Genomic DNA, 14384 nt, shown 5'->3' with positions numbered 1-14384 from the left:
CAGTAAAATTAGAGAGGAAATTCATTTGTAAAAATATTCGCAAATGGAGACTATAGGCATAAAAGTTCATGCAATCAATATTAAGTGAAATGTATTGAATATATAAACAAAAAATATAGTAGGGCGGCTAACTCACTCACAAAAGCAAGGAAATCTAGGGTTAAGATTTAAGCCTTATCCTGAATTCACCAGATATTATGCCTTCCTTTTATTAGAGCCCTGCAGTATTTGGGCACAAGGGAATGATTTAAGGTTGGGTCTCAAATGAAAATTAGCTTGTTTGTCTCTACCTGTCATTTGTGCACATCGTAAAAACTCCAAGCGTAAACTACAGTTAGCAGAAAGAACTGGCGTGTGGCAAGCCAGAACTGAGATGCATTGACTAGCATGGAGAGTATCTAAGCTGTGATAATAATCACGGTAAATGTTTTACTTTCAGGGCACAAAAATTGACAAATAAATCATACCAGGCCCAGAATGGGACAGATTGAAAGCAAGGTCCATTGCAAGTCTACTTTCATCTAGTACCATACCCAGAATCAGTAGAGCCATTTTGATTTGTTTCCTTGTTGATCCAGTCATTCACCATTTCTTTGGATACTTCGCTTCCTTTTTAGCTATAAAATAGTGTATTACGCCCAAGATTTTCAAAAAGGAAAAATTAGAAAGAGCCTGGTTTGTTTTGTGGTTGACTATGGGCCTCTTCTTGATTGATACTGACTGTAGTGCATTACCAAATACATCAGTGATTCAGTTCTCCATCTATTTATTCCACCGTTAAGCCCATCTTTCTTAACAGCATGTCCTGTCACATAAGAGACTGAATGCATCTGTGAGAGACATGGTGTGCTCTTTGGGGCTATTTGCTCTTCAGACATTTGGCAGCATCACTGGAGCACGGTAGCTGTTTCCTGCGTATTAACAATCGATTTTAGGCTTGTTTAAAAAGCATCCTACATCTTTAAGAAGTTTGACATAATTGAGCACATAATAAAATACAAAATACATCAACCATATTTAGGTACCAGTAAAGTTATAATAGAAAGTAATATGATCTAGAGTTTAGGTTGACACGCTGCAATTCATCTCATTTTATTTGGGAATGACAAGTGCTACACATCCAACTACATTTTATTTACCAGATTCTGATCTCAGACACACACATGGACTAGATGCAGTCAAGGACATATGCACTCTGTTCCCAACTCTAGAAGTCAAACAGGGCATTTGAATGGTTCAGCAAGAGCTCACAAAATGCAGCCACTCCCTCTGAGAAAACGATTCAAAATGGCTTCCAACAACTATTCTTGAGCACGTAAATAAAAAGCTCAGCCAATCAGAGAACTATAACAAAGATCTTATGATTTTTGTAACCAAACAGGACCAACTCAACTTCAAAAAGAAAAAAGTGACAAGAAGATACTGGGAAATTTTGCTCTTAAAGACAAAAAGGAATTGGTACAATTTTTTGATAGAGTTTGTTTTGGAATTTCATTTAATGAATTTCAAAACAGGAATGCTTAAATAACAACAAAATTTGAGTATTTTGCCCAGTTCCATCGCTTGTTCTGCAGATTGTTTATATTTTTGGTTTTGCTAGCACTGTTGCCTTTCTCTGGAAAATGGGGAAAGCTGATTTATGTCTGTTTTCTTGAGGCATCTGCTTCTACAATATACTGATTCCTAACATATGAAATGAGTGTGTACACAACAGCCCTTCCCTTTGCATTTGTCATCTGCAGGGCCGGAGTCCTTTAGCACCATGGTTACAAACCTTATAGCATGTTAGCTAAAGGGGTAACTTCTATAGGGGTCATCTATTGTGATGTGACATGCACTGTGCTAGTAAGGGTTATGCTAACTTTGCTCTTTTTGGGGGCGAAGGTGGGAGCTCTGCTCCTGTGACTGAGATAAATCTAATCCATCTGTGTTAGTGTGGTTATTGCTGGCTTTGGGATAATAGCATCCCAGCAGGATTAAAATACAATACTGATTATATTGCCAGTGGGGGCATAACATGAGATGATATATCAATTTCCACATGTAATTTAAGGACAGGTGACTCTGTTCTGTTGTTTACATCTTAAATTTCTCCTCTGGTTTTGCTGCTGTCTGATGGCCTCAGTGATCTAAAGATTGGAATGCAGCCTGCACTTCTTGTGTTAAATATTAATCAAATTCAAGCCATACTGTGGCTAGCTCCTGGCTCTAGGTGAAAGTGACAACTCAGGTGCTCTGATCTTCAGAGGGTGTGGACTTTACCTTAGTACTATTGTCAGGCACCTTAAAGTATTGATTGACCGGACTCAGTTTCAAATCTCTCTCTAAGTACTAGCCCTTCTTTAGGGACTGTACTTCAGAGAAATGGGGTCTCTCTGCATCCATTATTAGGGATCAGACCTTGGGACACAATTCTGAATAAATCCCTCCTCCTGCCTTTTGCTCTTTATTTCTTCCCAAAGAAACTTTTTAAAAAGCTGTTGGGTCATTGGGTATTCATAGTCATCTGGATCATGACAGCTGCTAATATACTCTTTTAAGAAGGTTCTCTGGGAAGAAGTAAAAGCAGATGGGGGGTTCATTCAGAACAGTGTCCCAAGATCTCACAGCTAGCTCAGCCTGCGTAATACTGTGTACTTCGCTGAACTGTATTGGTTCTGGCTGCAGAGATAGCTGGTTTCAAGTCAATGGCCTTTAACTTACAGAACCCTAAGAACATAGATCTCTGACCATTTATCTAGTTCAGTGACATCGTTTGCCATATCTCATGAATCCCCACGGATACACTCCAAGAGGATGGGCTATCAGATAGTAACACGGCCTGGGAACAGCATCACTCATGCCGGCGTCCGAAACAACCCAACGTGTACATGATTATTAGCTGTTCTTATAAAGGGAGAAATGTTTAGTTTGTGAGTGGACAGAGTTACTTTTAAGGGGCAAACCCTGCTGCCCCTTCCCCAAGACATAAAGGGCCATGGGCACGGTGGAACTGGCATGGTGTTGCATGGGGAGATGGGAGTGCAGCATTTGGGGGGCATGTTTGGTGAGCCTACTTCCACAAGGGCTTTCTGTGTGCTTCCAGGGATGAGGGGAGAAGATCGGCATGGGGGAGGGGAGGGAGTTGGCATATACGTGGCTTTGAGGGAAACTATAGTGGCTTTGGAGGCTACTGCATCCTTGAGAGAAGGCGCATCCGTATACGTTTCGGTCTTGTCAACACTGTTGGATCCGTGCTAGTAGCAACAGCACCTAGCAACTTGCTATTAGTAAGATCCAGTGTGGCTTACTCCATTTCTTTAACATGCTCTCCTGTTACCAGTCCTAGGGTTTCTTGCCTGCTCTTTTCCTCTAGCACCTTTCTATCCAAATCACTCCATCCTTTCTCTCTTTTTCTCCCACACTGTTCTCAATATTTCACTCTTATCTGCTTCCCTCCCTCATAGGACATGATTGTTCTGGTATCCCCATCTTCAAAAAAAGAATATTGTCTCCACTTGTCTATCCAGCGGCCACCCTCAACTCCCTTCTTTTCTTCACCCCTAAAGGTATTGGTCACCTGCAATCCTGTCCTCCACGTTCCTCTGCTTTGCTCCACTGAAACTATGCTTCCCAGAGCCAGATCTCCCTCTCCTACTGCATATTCCTGCTCCTTGACTTCCCTGCTGCGTTGGAGGCCATCAATCAGACTCTCCTCTAAATCGTGCCCACTCTTGCTTTCATCATGAAGTTCTCGCATGGTTATCTGCCTGCATTTCTGGCCATTCCTTTATCATCTCTTTTAGTGGGTCATTGTCCCCTCTACACTCACTGTTAATGGGTTCTGCAGGGCTCCATCCTTTGTCCCATCTCTTTTTGCTTTACACCTTTTCCCTTCAGTGGTCTCATCTGCTCACATAGCATAAGCTACCATTTTTACATCTACAGTGATTGGTGACTCTACCTTCCAACTCCTTACCCACCTATCTGCCTCCCTCCCACCAATCCTGCACATGAGCCTCCTCTCTGACATCTCCTCCTGGATGTCTTGATACAAGCTTAAACATAACATGGCCAGAATTGAACTTCTATCTCCACCCCTCATCGTCTTCCCACTCCCTCGTCTGCTTTGTCCTTCTTGACATCACTATTGAGATTCTCACTGGCATGCAGGCACCATAATTGGGGGTCATCTTTGACTCTTCCCATTTCCTGGCCTGGTCCAAATCCTGCTGCTGCTTCCTCCATAACATTTCCAAAACCTGACCTCTCCTTTGTTCACACTGTTGCAGTTCTTACTCAGGCCCCCCTCTTTACATCACGACACAAGCACTATACTCTCCTCCAGCTTTGGCCTTCCCAACACCCCTCTCCAATTCAGACACACACAGCTGCTAAGCTCACCTCTGTGTTGATTCCAAGTTTTATTTTGCATCCAGTGTCAGGCATCTTGCCATCCATCTCCTTTCAAGCCTCTTCACAAGTTTGCCACTCCCATCTCATCCGCTTTTCTCTCTGATGTAGCCCCCTTGCACTGCCAGTGACACTGGCCTTCAACTTCCATTTGTCCATATCTCCCACAAACATCTCTGTGCTTTCCACCATGCTAACCCTTATGCATGGAGCACCTGCTTGGCGTGAGCCGTAAGGCCACTACCTGCTCCTTCAAAGTCTTTCCACAAGCTCCACTTCATGTGAGGAATCAGCCACTGAATAGAGATTAGACTTTTTGGTTTTTTAAAGAACTACCTTTCCAATAGGTTGGGGCTTTCAGGTAGTGTGCATTGCTAGCCTAGGTTACTGTGTGATCTTATTGTGGTTATCTCCTGCTCCACTCTTCCCTTCCCAGCTACTGTTTGCTACACTAACCTTTAGGCTCTTGTTTTGAATTTGATTGCAGGTATGTCAGGGCAGGTGTGAGTCTTCCTGTGGATTTGTACAGCAGCCAGTGCAATGGAGTTCTAATCCTCACAGACCCCTTAGGCATCACCACAATAGGAATAGTACATCATTCAGATTTTAAAATTCCTTGACTTTTGGTCTCTCTCTGTCTAGGGTCTTTTACTGTGCCATTAACTGTGGTGTCTGAGCAACATAATGTGTGCATGCGCGCATGCAAAGACAGATGTGACAGTAAACAGTTTGAACAAACTCAAATGAGACCCTTTAGGGGGCAAAGTTTATGCCCTTGCTCACAGCAGATGTGAAAAGAGAGCAGAACCTCAGCCACAACGGTATGAGACACATAGGATTATGTGACTTGACTGAGTGGGGGACATTAATTCCCCGCAAGGAGTCATGAGATTCTTCTCCTTCCCACAAAGGTTTTAAATGTTGTAAATACAGCCAGTTCCCGTTCCCCCCCATTCAGCAAAACATTTCCCTGTTCAGCAAAGTGCAGGCTCAATTTTAAGCATGTGCTCATGTTCTGTTGAAGTCAGTGAGATTAAGCAAGTGCTTAAATCCTGTCCTGAAAAGGGGTAATTTGCTAATTTGGGGCCTGGATGTGAGAAAGATTAGCTGTGGTATTTCAAACCCGAGTTCAAAGCTTAGTACAGCACTTGTGTCATTTTCTTATTTGGAATTATAGAAGTTATTTTGGATACAGAATGGCACGTATGATTTTAGACTCTCTTTCTTTAAAGGCAGAAATCTGCTTGGCAGTTGCATTTTTACTGTGTTCAGCCTGCAATTCCACTTTGAAAACATTATGAGAAGACTCTCAGCTCTGTACCCGAGTCATGACCCTGCAAATAGCAATCTGTGAGCACAGAAAATCCATGGATTCTTAGTTCTATGGATTTAGACTCTTAGCATAGAATTAGTTGCATTCTCTGGCACCTTTAGCTGTCACTCTGGTTGTAAACCCACCCTTCACTGCAGAAACCAATACAATGCGACTTTGTTAAGCCTTCTTTCAACCACAGTGAAAGAGAAGCATCAGCTAGCGGAGTGAGCTTCAAAGCTGAGCTTTTGACTCCAAACATTATTGGGTTAATTGTCCAGAAGATGTAGCCAGTGCGAGTAATTGCTAGTGTACAAAAAACCAAACATTATTGTGAAAGAGATTAGATTTTTACTTTGCTAGGCAGTGTCTAAAATGAGGCATGGTAGTAACACTGTGATACAGATATGCATCAAATCATGTGGCTCTGTTTTGAATCTTCTTAAGCAAACCTGAATGGCAATAAAATCACTCTGAAAAAGAGATCATTTTATAGCATGGGATATTAAATTACTGTTCTGAAAGGGTCAGTGGGGGGGAAACCTCAGAACGTTGCAAACTGTCGATGGAGTGTAATGGTCCAACCCATATTGTCTTCTGCCTCAAGGCACACAGTTGGTATTTTTGTCTTGCAGACCCCAAATGGATTACTGTTGACCCCAAGTCCACTGCTGTCTAGCATTCACTTTTGGAGCAGCCTTAGTCCTGTAGCTCCTTTGAGTCCTGCCAGGCTGCAAGGACCAAACACCTTGTTCCAGGTAGGTTTTTGTTGTGGACACATTTCATTTCTAAAGGTGGCTTTCTTTGGTGTACGTACTGAAAAGACATCAGGGTCACATCCTGCACGTTGGTTTTGAACTAAATATTGACATTAGCAGGCATTCTTTAAAAGGGACATGCAGAGTTAGATTCACTGTAACACTATCAGAATCTCCAGGGCAACATCCCTTATGGAATGTGAACATAGCAGATATTTTATGGAAAAAGAAAAGCTGAAGGCCCTAGCTGAGAACAGTTGAGCCCTCAGAGCCTCTGAAGGAGACTGCAGAGCAAAGAGACTGCCTTGCAGCTGGTGAAGGTGGGAGGAAAAGCAAAGGAAAAGGCTTTGGAAAAATCATGCAAACCAAAGCCCTAGCCTTGTACAGAAGGCAGTAATTGATCCTTTTACCATGTGAAGGTGCCTGTAACTGAGGATTTGTGGTTAATGCACGGGCCTTGCACTCAGGAGATCTGGGCTCAGTTCCCAGCTCTGCCACAGATTTCAGGTGTGTCCTTGGACAAGTCACTTAATCCCTCTTTGCCAGAGTTTCTCATCTGTGAAATGAGGATAACAGCACTTCTCTACAGCATAGGATTTTGTGAGAATGAATGTTCGAGAGCAGTTTGGATTGCAGTGAAGAGCACCACATAAAACCCAATAAGGACATGAATAAATCACTGTGGAATACAAGCTGTCCAAAGCCCCAGCGTCCATCCAGAAATTGGAAAGAGGGTGGAGCTATCAGCTCCTCCACACTCCAGCCAACTGGAGCTGTTGCCAATCAGCTGATTCAATAGGGCAGAGGAAAAAACTACTTATCAGTTAATTGGCAGGAAGAAAGCTGGTGATCCATAGAGGAGCTAAAGAATGCAAGGAAAAGCCCTGGAATGAAATACCACAAGTGCTGGGGCAGACCAGCACTGACACAGTGTGTGGAAGATGGGAAACAAAGATGACCCAGCCCCTGAACTCCCAGAGACTGGCGGAAAGGGTGGCCATATCATACAGCAAAGTCACAAGGCCTGGGAGTGATAAGACCACAAATACTCCAGCGCAACACTGGGGTTACAGCCATTGCTTTCACTTATAATGTGAGTTTATGTACAGCAGTCCTAGGGTTCTTTGTTTCACCTCATATAAACTCATTTATTCGTATTGTGCTATCATTTTGCACACATGACTGGAAACATCTAGACATTTAATCTGAGATGGAAGCATCCAAGACTTGTCCTGTAATGAGACTGCAAGTGCACCTAGCAACCTACAGTGAGAACTGGAAGTAAAAGTGGATTTGGATCTGTCACATCTGATGGACCCCAAGGGCCTTATCTGAATAACATCTGGCTCAGAAAAAAGGCCAAGGTGACAAATCTGTAGTGCATAGAATTTTAGTTCACAAACCATATAGGAAGTGGCAACAGCAGTTGAAATGGAGCTAACCCACCGAGTCTGAGTTTTCTTCGCAACAAAAACAGACTTCCCCAAGTGATCCTGTCTGGGCTATTTCCTGTCTCATGCACCTGCGCATGTAAAACTCTCCCCAGACTAGGGATGCTACTTGTGTGCCTGCAAGGGCAAACCCACCCTTCAGAATTGTAGCTAGCAAATCTAGGAGTCAAGGAAAAAAGAGCTGGCTGTATGCCCTAAGGAAAAGGTGGTCTAAGACTGACATGTTTCTGTGCCCATTGAGGGCTAATTGAACGTTCATTGCTTGCTTAAACAGGAAGTGGAAACCCTGAAAGTAGTGGAGGCTGAGTGTAATACTTCCTAAAGCTGATTGACTCTGTCTTTCGGAGCCCTTGACTTAAACGGAAGCAGGACCAGGCCCCAATTTCTTTTTTCCAGGTGTGTAGCATCTTCCATAGTTGAGAACAGGCAGGACTTGGCTAGAATTATTTATTGAATATTAATATTTTCATAGCACCCAGAGGCCTCAGTCAGGATGGGACTCAGATGTGTTGTGCAAACACACAAGAAAAAAGTCTTTGCCCTAAAGAGCTAAGGGGATTTTTTGTTACTGAGGCTACTGTACACAGATGGATCTGGTAGTTCTTGCTAACAGCCTGTACTGGGTGATCTCATGCCCGTGGCAGCAAGCTTCCCAGCCTGGGTTGACAAACTTGGGCTTGTGGGGCTTTCAGTAGCATCCTAAAAACAGCTGTGTAGAGAGTGTTTTGAAGTGTGGCTTGGGCTGGAGCTTGAGCTCTGAAGCTGAGGGGGGAGAGTGGACTTTAAAGGGCTCCTACATACCCAGGTTGGGAGGCATGCTGCTGAAAGCTGTGTAGACGTACCCCTTTAGAGCTAGACTGGTTTAGATGGCAAGAGGATGGAGTGCTGACTACTCTCTGTTGGATGAAAGGGGAGAAAAGAGGAGGGTCTTAGCATTCTTGTTAGACCCCTGCTTCCACCAGTGTTATGTACCCTGCCTTTGGGACATGATCGTCATCATAGCAGAAGGCTGTTGGATAAGGAGGCAGACAGTGGCACTCCATGTTGAGCGAGAGCAATCACTTCTAGTAATGTGAAGCACACGCCTCTTCCTGGATGAAGTGCTCTTTAGATTTTGTTCTGAAAGTGAGCGGCCATTAAGTGCCTCACTAGTACAACACAGCTAAAGCAACTCCATATCCCAGTGTGTGGGGAGAGAATTGGGCCCTTTCAGCCTTGGAGAAAATGAAAAGTGCCACTGAAATCTGCAGTTAATTCTGCCTCATTCAATTTACCTCCATAATTTGGCCTAACTGGAAGATCTCTCTGTGGCAATAATACTAGAATGTAATTAAACTCACTTTAGATTTTCATCATTAGTTTGAAAGTTACCATATGATTGGGGCAATGAGAGACTTGTACATAACTGTGCTTTATCCTAAAATAAAGCCCCAGGGGAATGCAACCAAACTTCATTGAAATCTCAGCTGCCCCAATGATCCCAGTTAAACTATTTTATTCTCTTGGTTTTGATTATCAAGTGTAGTATCTGTATTACAGTAGCACTGAGAACTCAGTCAAGGATCGGGGCCCCCTTGTGCAACACACTGTACAAATAAGTGGAAAAAAAGACAGTCCTTGCCCCAGAGATCTCTCCATCTAAGTCTCCCATCTCATCCATAAAACACAACAGGTGGAAGAATTGGACAAAAGGGTAGGGGGATGAGGTTACAGTAAAATCAGCACATTTTGCATAATAATCAGTAATCTCAGCACGTCACCAGCCTAGTGAGACAGCCAATTATAATAATAAAAAAGGGATGGTTTGTAGTCTTAGGCCATGTCTACATCTAAAATTTTGCAGCGCTGGTTGTTACAGCTGTATTAGTACAGCTGTATAGGGCCAGCGCTGCAGAGTGGCCACACTTACAGCAACCAGCGCTGCAAGTGGTGTTAGATGTGGCCACACTGCAGCGCTGTTGGGCGGCTTCAAGGGGGGTTCCGGGACGAGAGAGCAAACCGGGAAAGGAAACCAGCTTCCCCGCGGTTTGCTCTCTCGGTCCCGGAGCCACCCAGCAAACCGCAGGGAAGGAGACCTGCTTGCTCGGGGTTCCGGGACCGAGAGAGCAAACCGGGAAAGGAAACCAGCTTCGCCGCGGTTTGCTCTCGCGTTCCCGGAGCCACCCAGCAAACCGCAGGGAAGGAGACCTGCTTGCTCGGGGTTCCGGGACCGAGAGAGCAAACCGGGAAAGGAAACCAGCTTCGCCGCGGTTTGCTCTCTCGGTCCCGGAACCCCGAGCAAGCAGGTCTCCTTCCCTGCGGTTTGCTGGCTGGCTCCGGGACCGCGAGAGCAAACCGCGGCGTTCCCGGTTTGCTCTCTCGGTCCCGGAACCCCGAGCAAGCAGGTTTCCTTCCCTGCGGTTTGCTGGCTGGCTCCGGGACCGAGAGAGCAAACCGCGGCGTTCCCGGTTTGCTCTCTCGGTCCCGGAACCCCGAGCAAGCAGGTCTCCTTCCCTGCGGTTTGCTGGGTGGCTCCGGGAACGCGAGAGCAAACCGCGGCGAAGCTGGTTTCCTTTCCCGGTTTGCTCTCTCGGTCCCGGAACCCCGAGCAAGCAGGTCTCCTTCCCTGCGGTTTGCTGGGTGGCTCCGGGACCGAGAGAGCAAACCGGGAAAGGAAACCAGCTTGATTACCAGAGGCTTCCTCCTTCCACGGAGGTCAAGAAAAGCGCTGGTAACTGTCTACATTGGATTACCAGCGCTGGATCACCAGCGCTGGATCCTCTACACCCGAGACAAAACGGGAGTACGGCCAGCGCTGCAAACAGGGAGTTGCAGCGCTGGTGGTGCCCTGCAGATGTGTACACCTTCAAAGTTGCAGCGCTGTAACTCCCTCACCAGCGCTGCAACTTTCTGATGTAGACAAGCCCTTAGAAACCACATGAAGGACATTTTGAGTTACATATCCCTCTTGAAGAACATACAGTATAAAAACAAGAAACTGGAGGGTTCCCTCCACCCCCGTAATTAGTTGAAATCAAATAGGTAAAAGATTTTCCAGGGGCATGGTGGTGATTCTTGTTGTGACTGGCTGGCTGATATAAACATAAAGCCTACAGGAAACAAACCAGTACTGACTTTTGATACAGCCTTCACCATGGTGCACTGACCCTTGCTGCCCAGTGCTGATCACATGGATCGATGCTTTTCAAATTTCAAACTGAATGATAAAAAGTACTATCTTTAGCTAAAACCTGGAGCTAGTAGAACATGGTGGCAAATAGGATTGCTCGCTCTCTGTCCTGTGGGGGGCGGGAATATTATAGTATATCTTTTTTACACACCCATTCACCCCATTTTGTGTAGCTGTTCAGTTTTAACAAAGTGGCAGTTTTGGACTGGGTCATTCAGTATTTAGGGCCTAATCCTTTAAGGTGCAGCGACCTCAACGCCTATTGAAATCAACAAGTTTTGAGGGTGCTCAGCACTCCCATTTAAGTAACGCCTCATAGAATCGGGACCTAAGTCTGGCCATAAAATAGTCCAATATAATCCTTAGCACATTTTAAAAAACTAATTCTGAGTGTCTAATGTAGCAGGCTTATCCTACTTTCCTACCTAGCTCCCTGGCTAGTCTTAGATCTTAAATACCAGTCAATACACATTAAGTGCTAATAAGCTGCAATCAGGGTGCAAGGGTGTACAAAGAATATACTGGTGTGTTAATTTAGTTAATATTCTTTGCACAGCACTTTGAAAATGTGACATGCTTATTACTTAGATCCCTTAGCCACATGACAAAGGGTCCCTTGTAGATAGCTGACAGATTCTACTGAATACACACATACTTTTTTCAAAATAATTTTGAAGGCTTATATATTTGCCTCCCCCCCTCCCACAGATGAAACTGTATCTTGAGTTTACAGTTTCATTTTTGCAAGAATCTTCATTGCATATCTCTTTCAGACACCTTACAAATGCAGAGGTGTTAAGATTACAGAACATTCTTCCTTTATGCATATCAACAAATCTTTCTTCATACTGCTCAATTTTGTGAGCTGATGACAGTTGTCTTGTAACATTAACTAGCTATATTTTCTTGTACATTTAAGAAAAAGAATATCATCCTTTCATTAATAAATTTTACTCATTATTATTTGAATCAAAGCTTGTCATTTAGGAACCACAACTTTTGAAAGGAAAATCATCTGGGTTCAGTTACTGGGGCTGAGTGCATATGCAGTAATCCTTTGAGATAATGAATGAATTTTACCTTTTGTCCTCTTGCAGTTTCCAACTCTGCTAAATGGTCACATACCAGTACCAATCCCCAGTTTGGATGGGGCCTCTTCTCCAGTACTGCTTTCTCCAAATGCTCAGAAATCCTGATGACGTCTCATCACGTTAAGGACTCATTAACTGATTTAATACATTCATTCCCATGGGTTAGTTTTTCCTGTGTCATGAGAAGGACATTGTGAAACCCTCCATTTCTTTGGTTTGCACTTTTCATTACATGGATTACTTTTATTATGTTAGCATTTTTAAACAGTGTTTTTATATATATAAAAATCTGTTTTGCATTAAGTGAACTATTATTGTGTTTCTCATAGCTCTCAAGTGTTGAACACTGTTGTTGATGAAGTACTTTTCTTAATGGATTTCAACAATGTATCTAATAAGGATGTGAAGCTTTTTTTATCCCTTTTTTCTGCATATTATGCATTGTGCTTGTGTAAAGTATAACCGGCTGTGCCTTCTTTTGCATAATATTATGCAAATGATTTATATATTTTCTAGTATTAAGATAAAGGTTGAAAGACATAACTAGTATTGAAGAGCCCTATGTGTTTTTTTTCCACAGATAGGCCATAATGATGCAGTGTATTCATGTAACTTTGTATTAAGTGCTTCCAAATTGTATAAAAAAATAACCGTATGATTTTTCTTTGCTAAACTGAAAGAACATAGTAAATGTTATGTCCAGGAAATGCATTTAAGAATAACTAAGCCATAGCTAGATAAATGCTGAAGCCCACTTTCCCCTCTGACGTAACTCCATTGACTTTCACAGAGTTACACCAGGGAGGAATTGGGCCCTGAACAGTCATAAAATGTTTTAATGGTATTTTGTAAATGTGTCTGCAGAGAAAGAAGACTCACTCAATACTTGTTATTTTCATAAATTGCTTATGAATTGTTGGAATAACAGCTGAAAAGACCCATCATTTACTTTCCATCCTCCTGGCTGATGTAGGATTGTTCCCTCTGTTGGTTTTCCAAGTGCTTTGTCCAGTTGTTCCAAATGCCTTTCACTGCTTCCCTTGGAAGAATATTGCAGCTACCTAGCTGTCAGAATATGAGGCTTTCCCCAGAGCTGCAGAATTTGTAGACCTTTAAATTAACACCTTGTGCTTGTAAAGAGCCCTACCGTATTCGTGGGATTGTACATGTGGAAACATCAAGTATCTGAGAATTGTGGATTCATAAGTAATGCTGCATCGCTATCTGTATACAACCCAAAGATTAATGTGTTAAGCATGCACTCTAGCTTGAGGTGGTGGCGGCTCAGTCATCTCAAAGTGTCAGGTTAGAAATGCCTAGACTTCATGGCACCACAGATTCCAAACTTAGCAGGGCTGACACAAACCTTATCTTTTAAGGTAGATAAATTGGGTTGTGTGCAGTATCCTATGTGGATCTCTCAGATGAAATCTTTAAAACACAACAAAATACCCAAATGAGGATCCTCTTTGTTACAGCTGGTCAATAAAGATTCCACTGCACTTTTTGTGTGAAGTGGGTTTTGCCCATGTAACTGGCAAAACTCCTCTTTCTTGAATTGTATGAAGTGAGCTGTGTGTGCCAGTTGTCTGCCTGAATGCATTTCAGTGGTGATGCATGTGTTTAGTTGTAAAGTGGTTTGCAATCCTTCAAGATGAAAGGTGCTAAATAAACATTTTATTAGTAAAGTTCTGATATTTAAAGGCCATCTTTGGGGGCGAGGGAGTGTGATGAGAGCAAGCTTCTTCCTCAGGCTCCATGGTCTTGCAACCCAAAATGACTCCTGCATTTTATTGACCTGAAGAGCTCTGTGTGGCTCAAAAGCTTGTCTCTTGAACCAACAGAAGTTGATCCAATAAAATAATATTATCTCACCCACCTTTGTCTCGCCTGCATATCACGTAGTCTAAGGGTACATCCACACTAAAAACACTACAGTGGCACAACTGCTCTGCAAAGCAGAGACACTTTTTACAGTGACAGAAGGAGTTTTTCCATTGCTGTAGTAAATCCACCTCTCTCTAAGAGGTAGTAGCTAGGTTGACACAATGACCACAGGGCATGATATTTTTCACAGCCTTGAATGATGTAGTTAAAACAACCTAGCTATGTAGTGTAGACCAGTCTTAATGAAATGAAATAGAAATCACCATATCTAACTAAACAAAGCAATAATATATCCCTGGGGGTGGAGGGGGGAATCTCATTGTG

At 43.3% G+C, this 14384-nt stretch overlaps 1 protein-coding gene across 2 annotated transcripts in view; it reads left to right on the top strand.

Moving 5' to 3' along the window:
* Nucleotides 1-14038, top strand: part of ELK3 (ETS transcription factor ELK3) — a 61089-nt gene extending 47051 nt beyond the window's left edge. The window contains exons 4-5 of one of the 2 annotated variants that reach the window (XM_030548509.1): nt 6340-6462; nt 12180-14038. In XM_030548509.1, coding sequence (XP_030404369.1) covers nt 6340-6462; nt 12180-12278 — 222 coding nt within the window. In that variant the 3' untranslated portion in view covers nt 12279-14038. The remainder of the gene's footprint in view (nt 1-6339; nt 6463-12179) is intronic. The other variant, XM_030548510.1, reaches the window with a different exon arrangement.
* Nucleotides 14039-14384: the final 346 nt, after the last annotated feature.

This window comes from Gopherus evgoodei, chromosome 1 (genome assembly GCF_007399415.2).
Source record: "Gopherus evgoodei ecotype Sinaloan lineage chromosome 1, rGopEvg1_v1.p, whole genome shotgun sequence".
Taxonomy (NCBI): domain Eukaryota; kingdom Metazoa; phylum Chordata; order Testudines; family Testudinidae; genus Gopherus; species Gopherus evgoodei.
The sequence above is the reverse complement of the archived record's forward strand: the minus strand, read 5'-3'. Positions and strand labels throughout refer to the sequence as shown.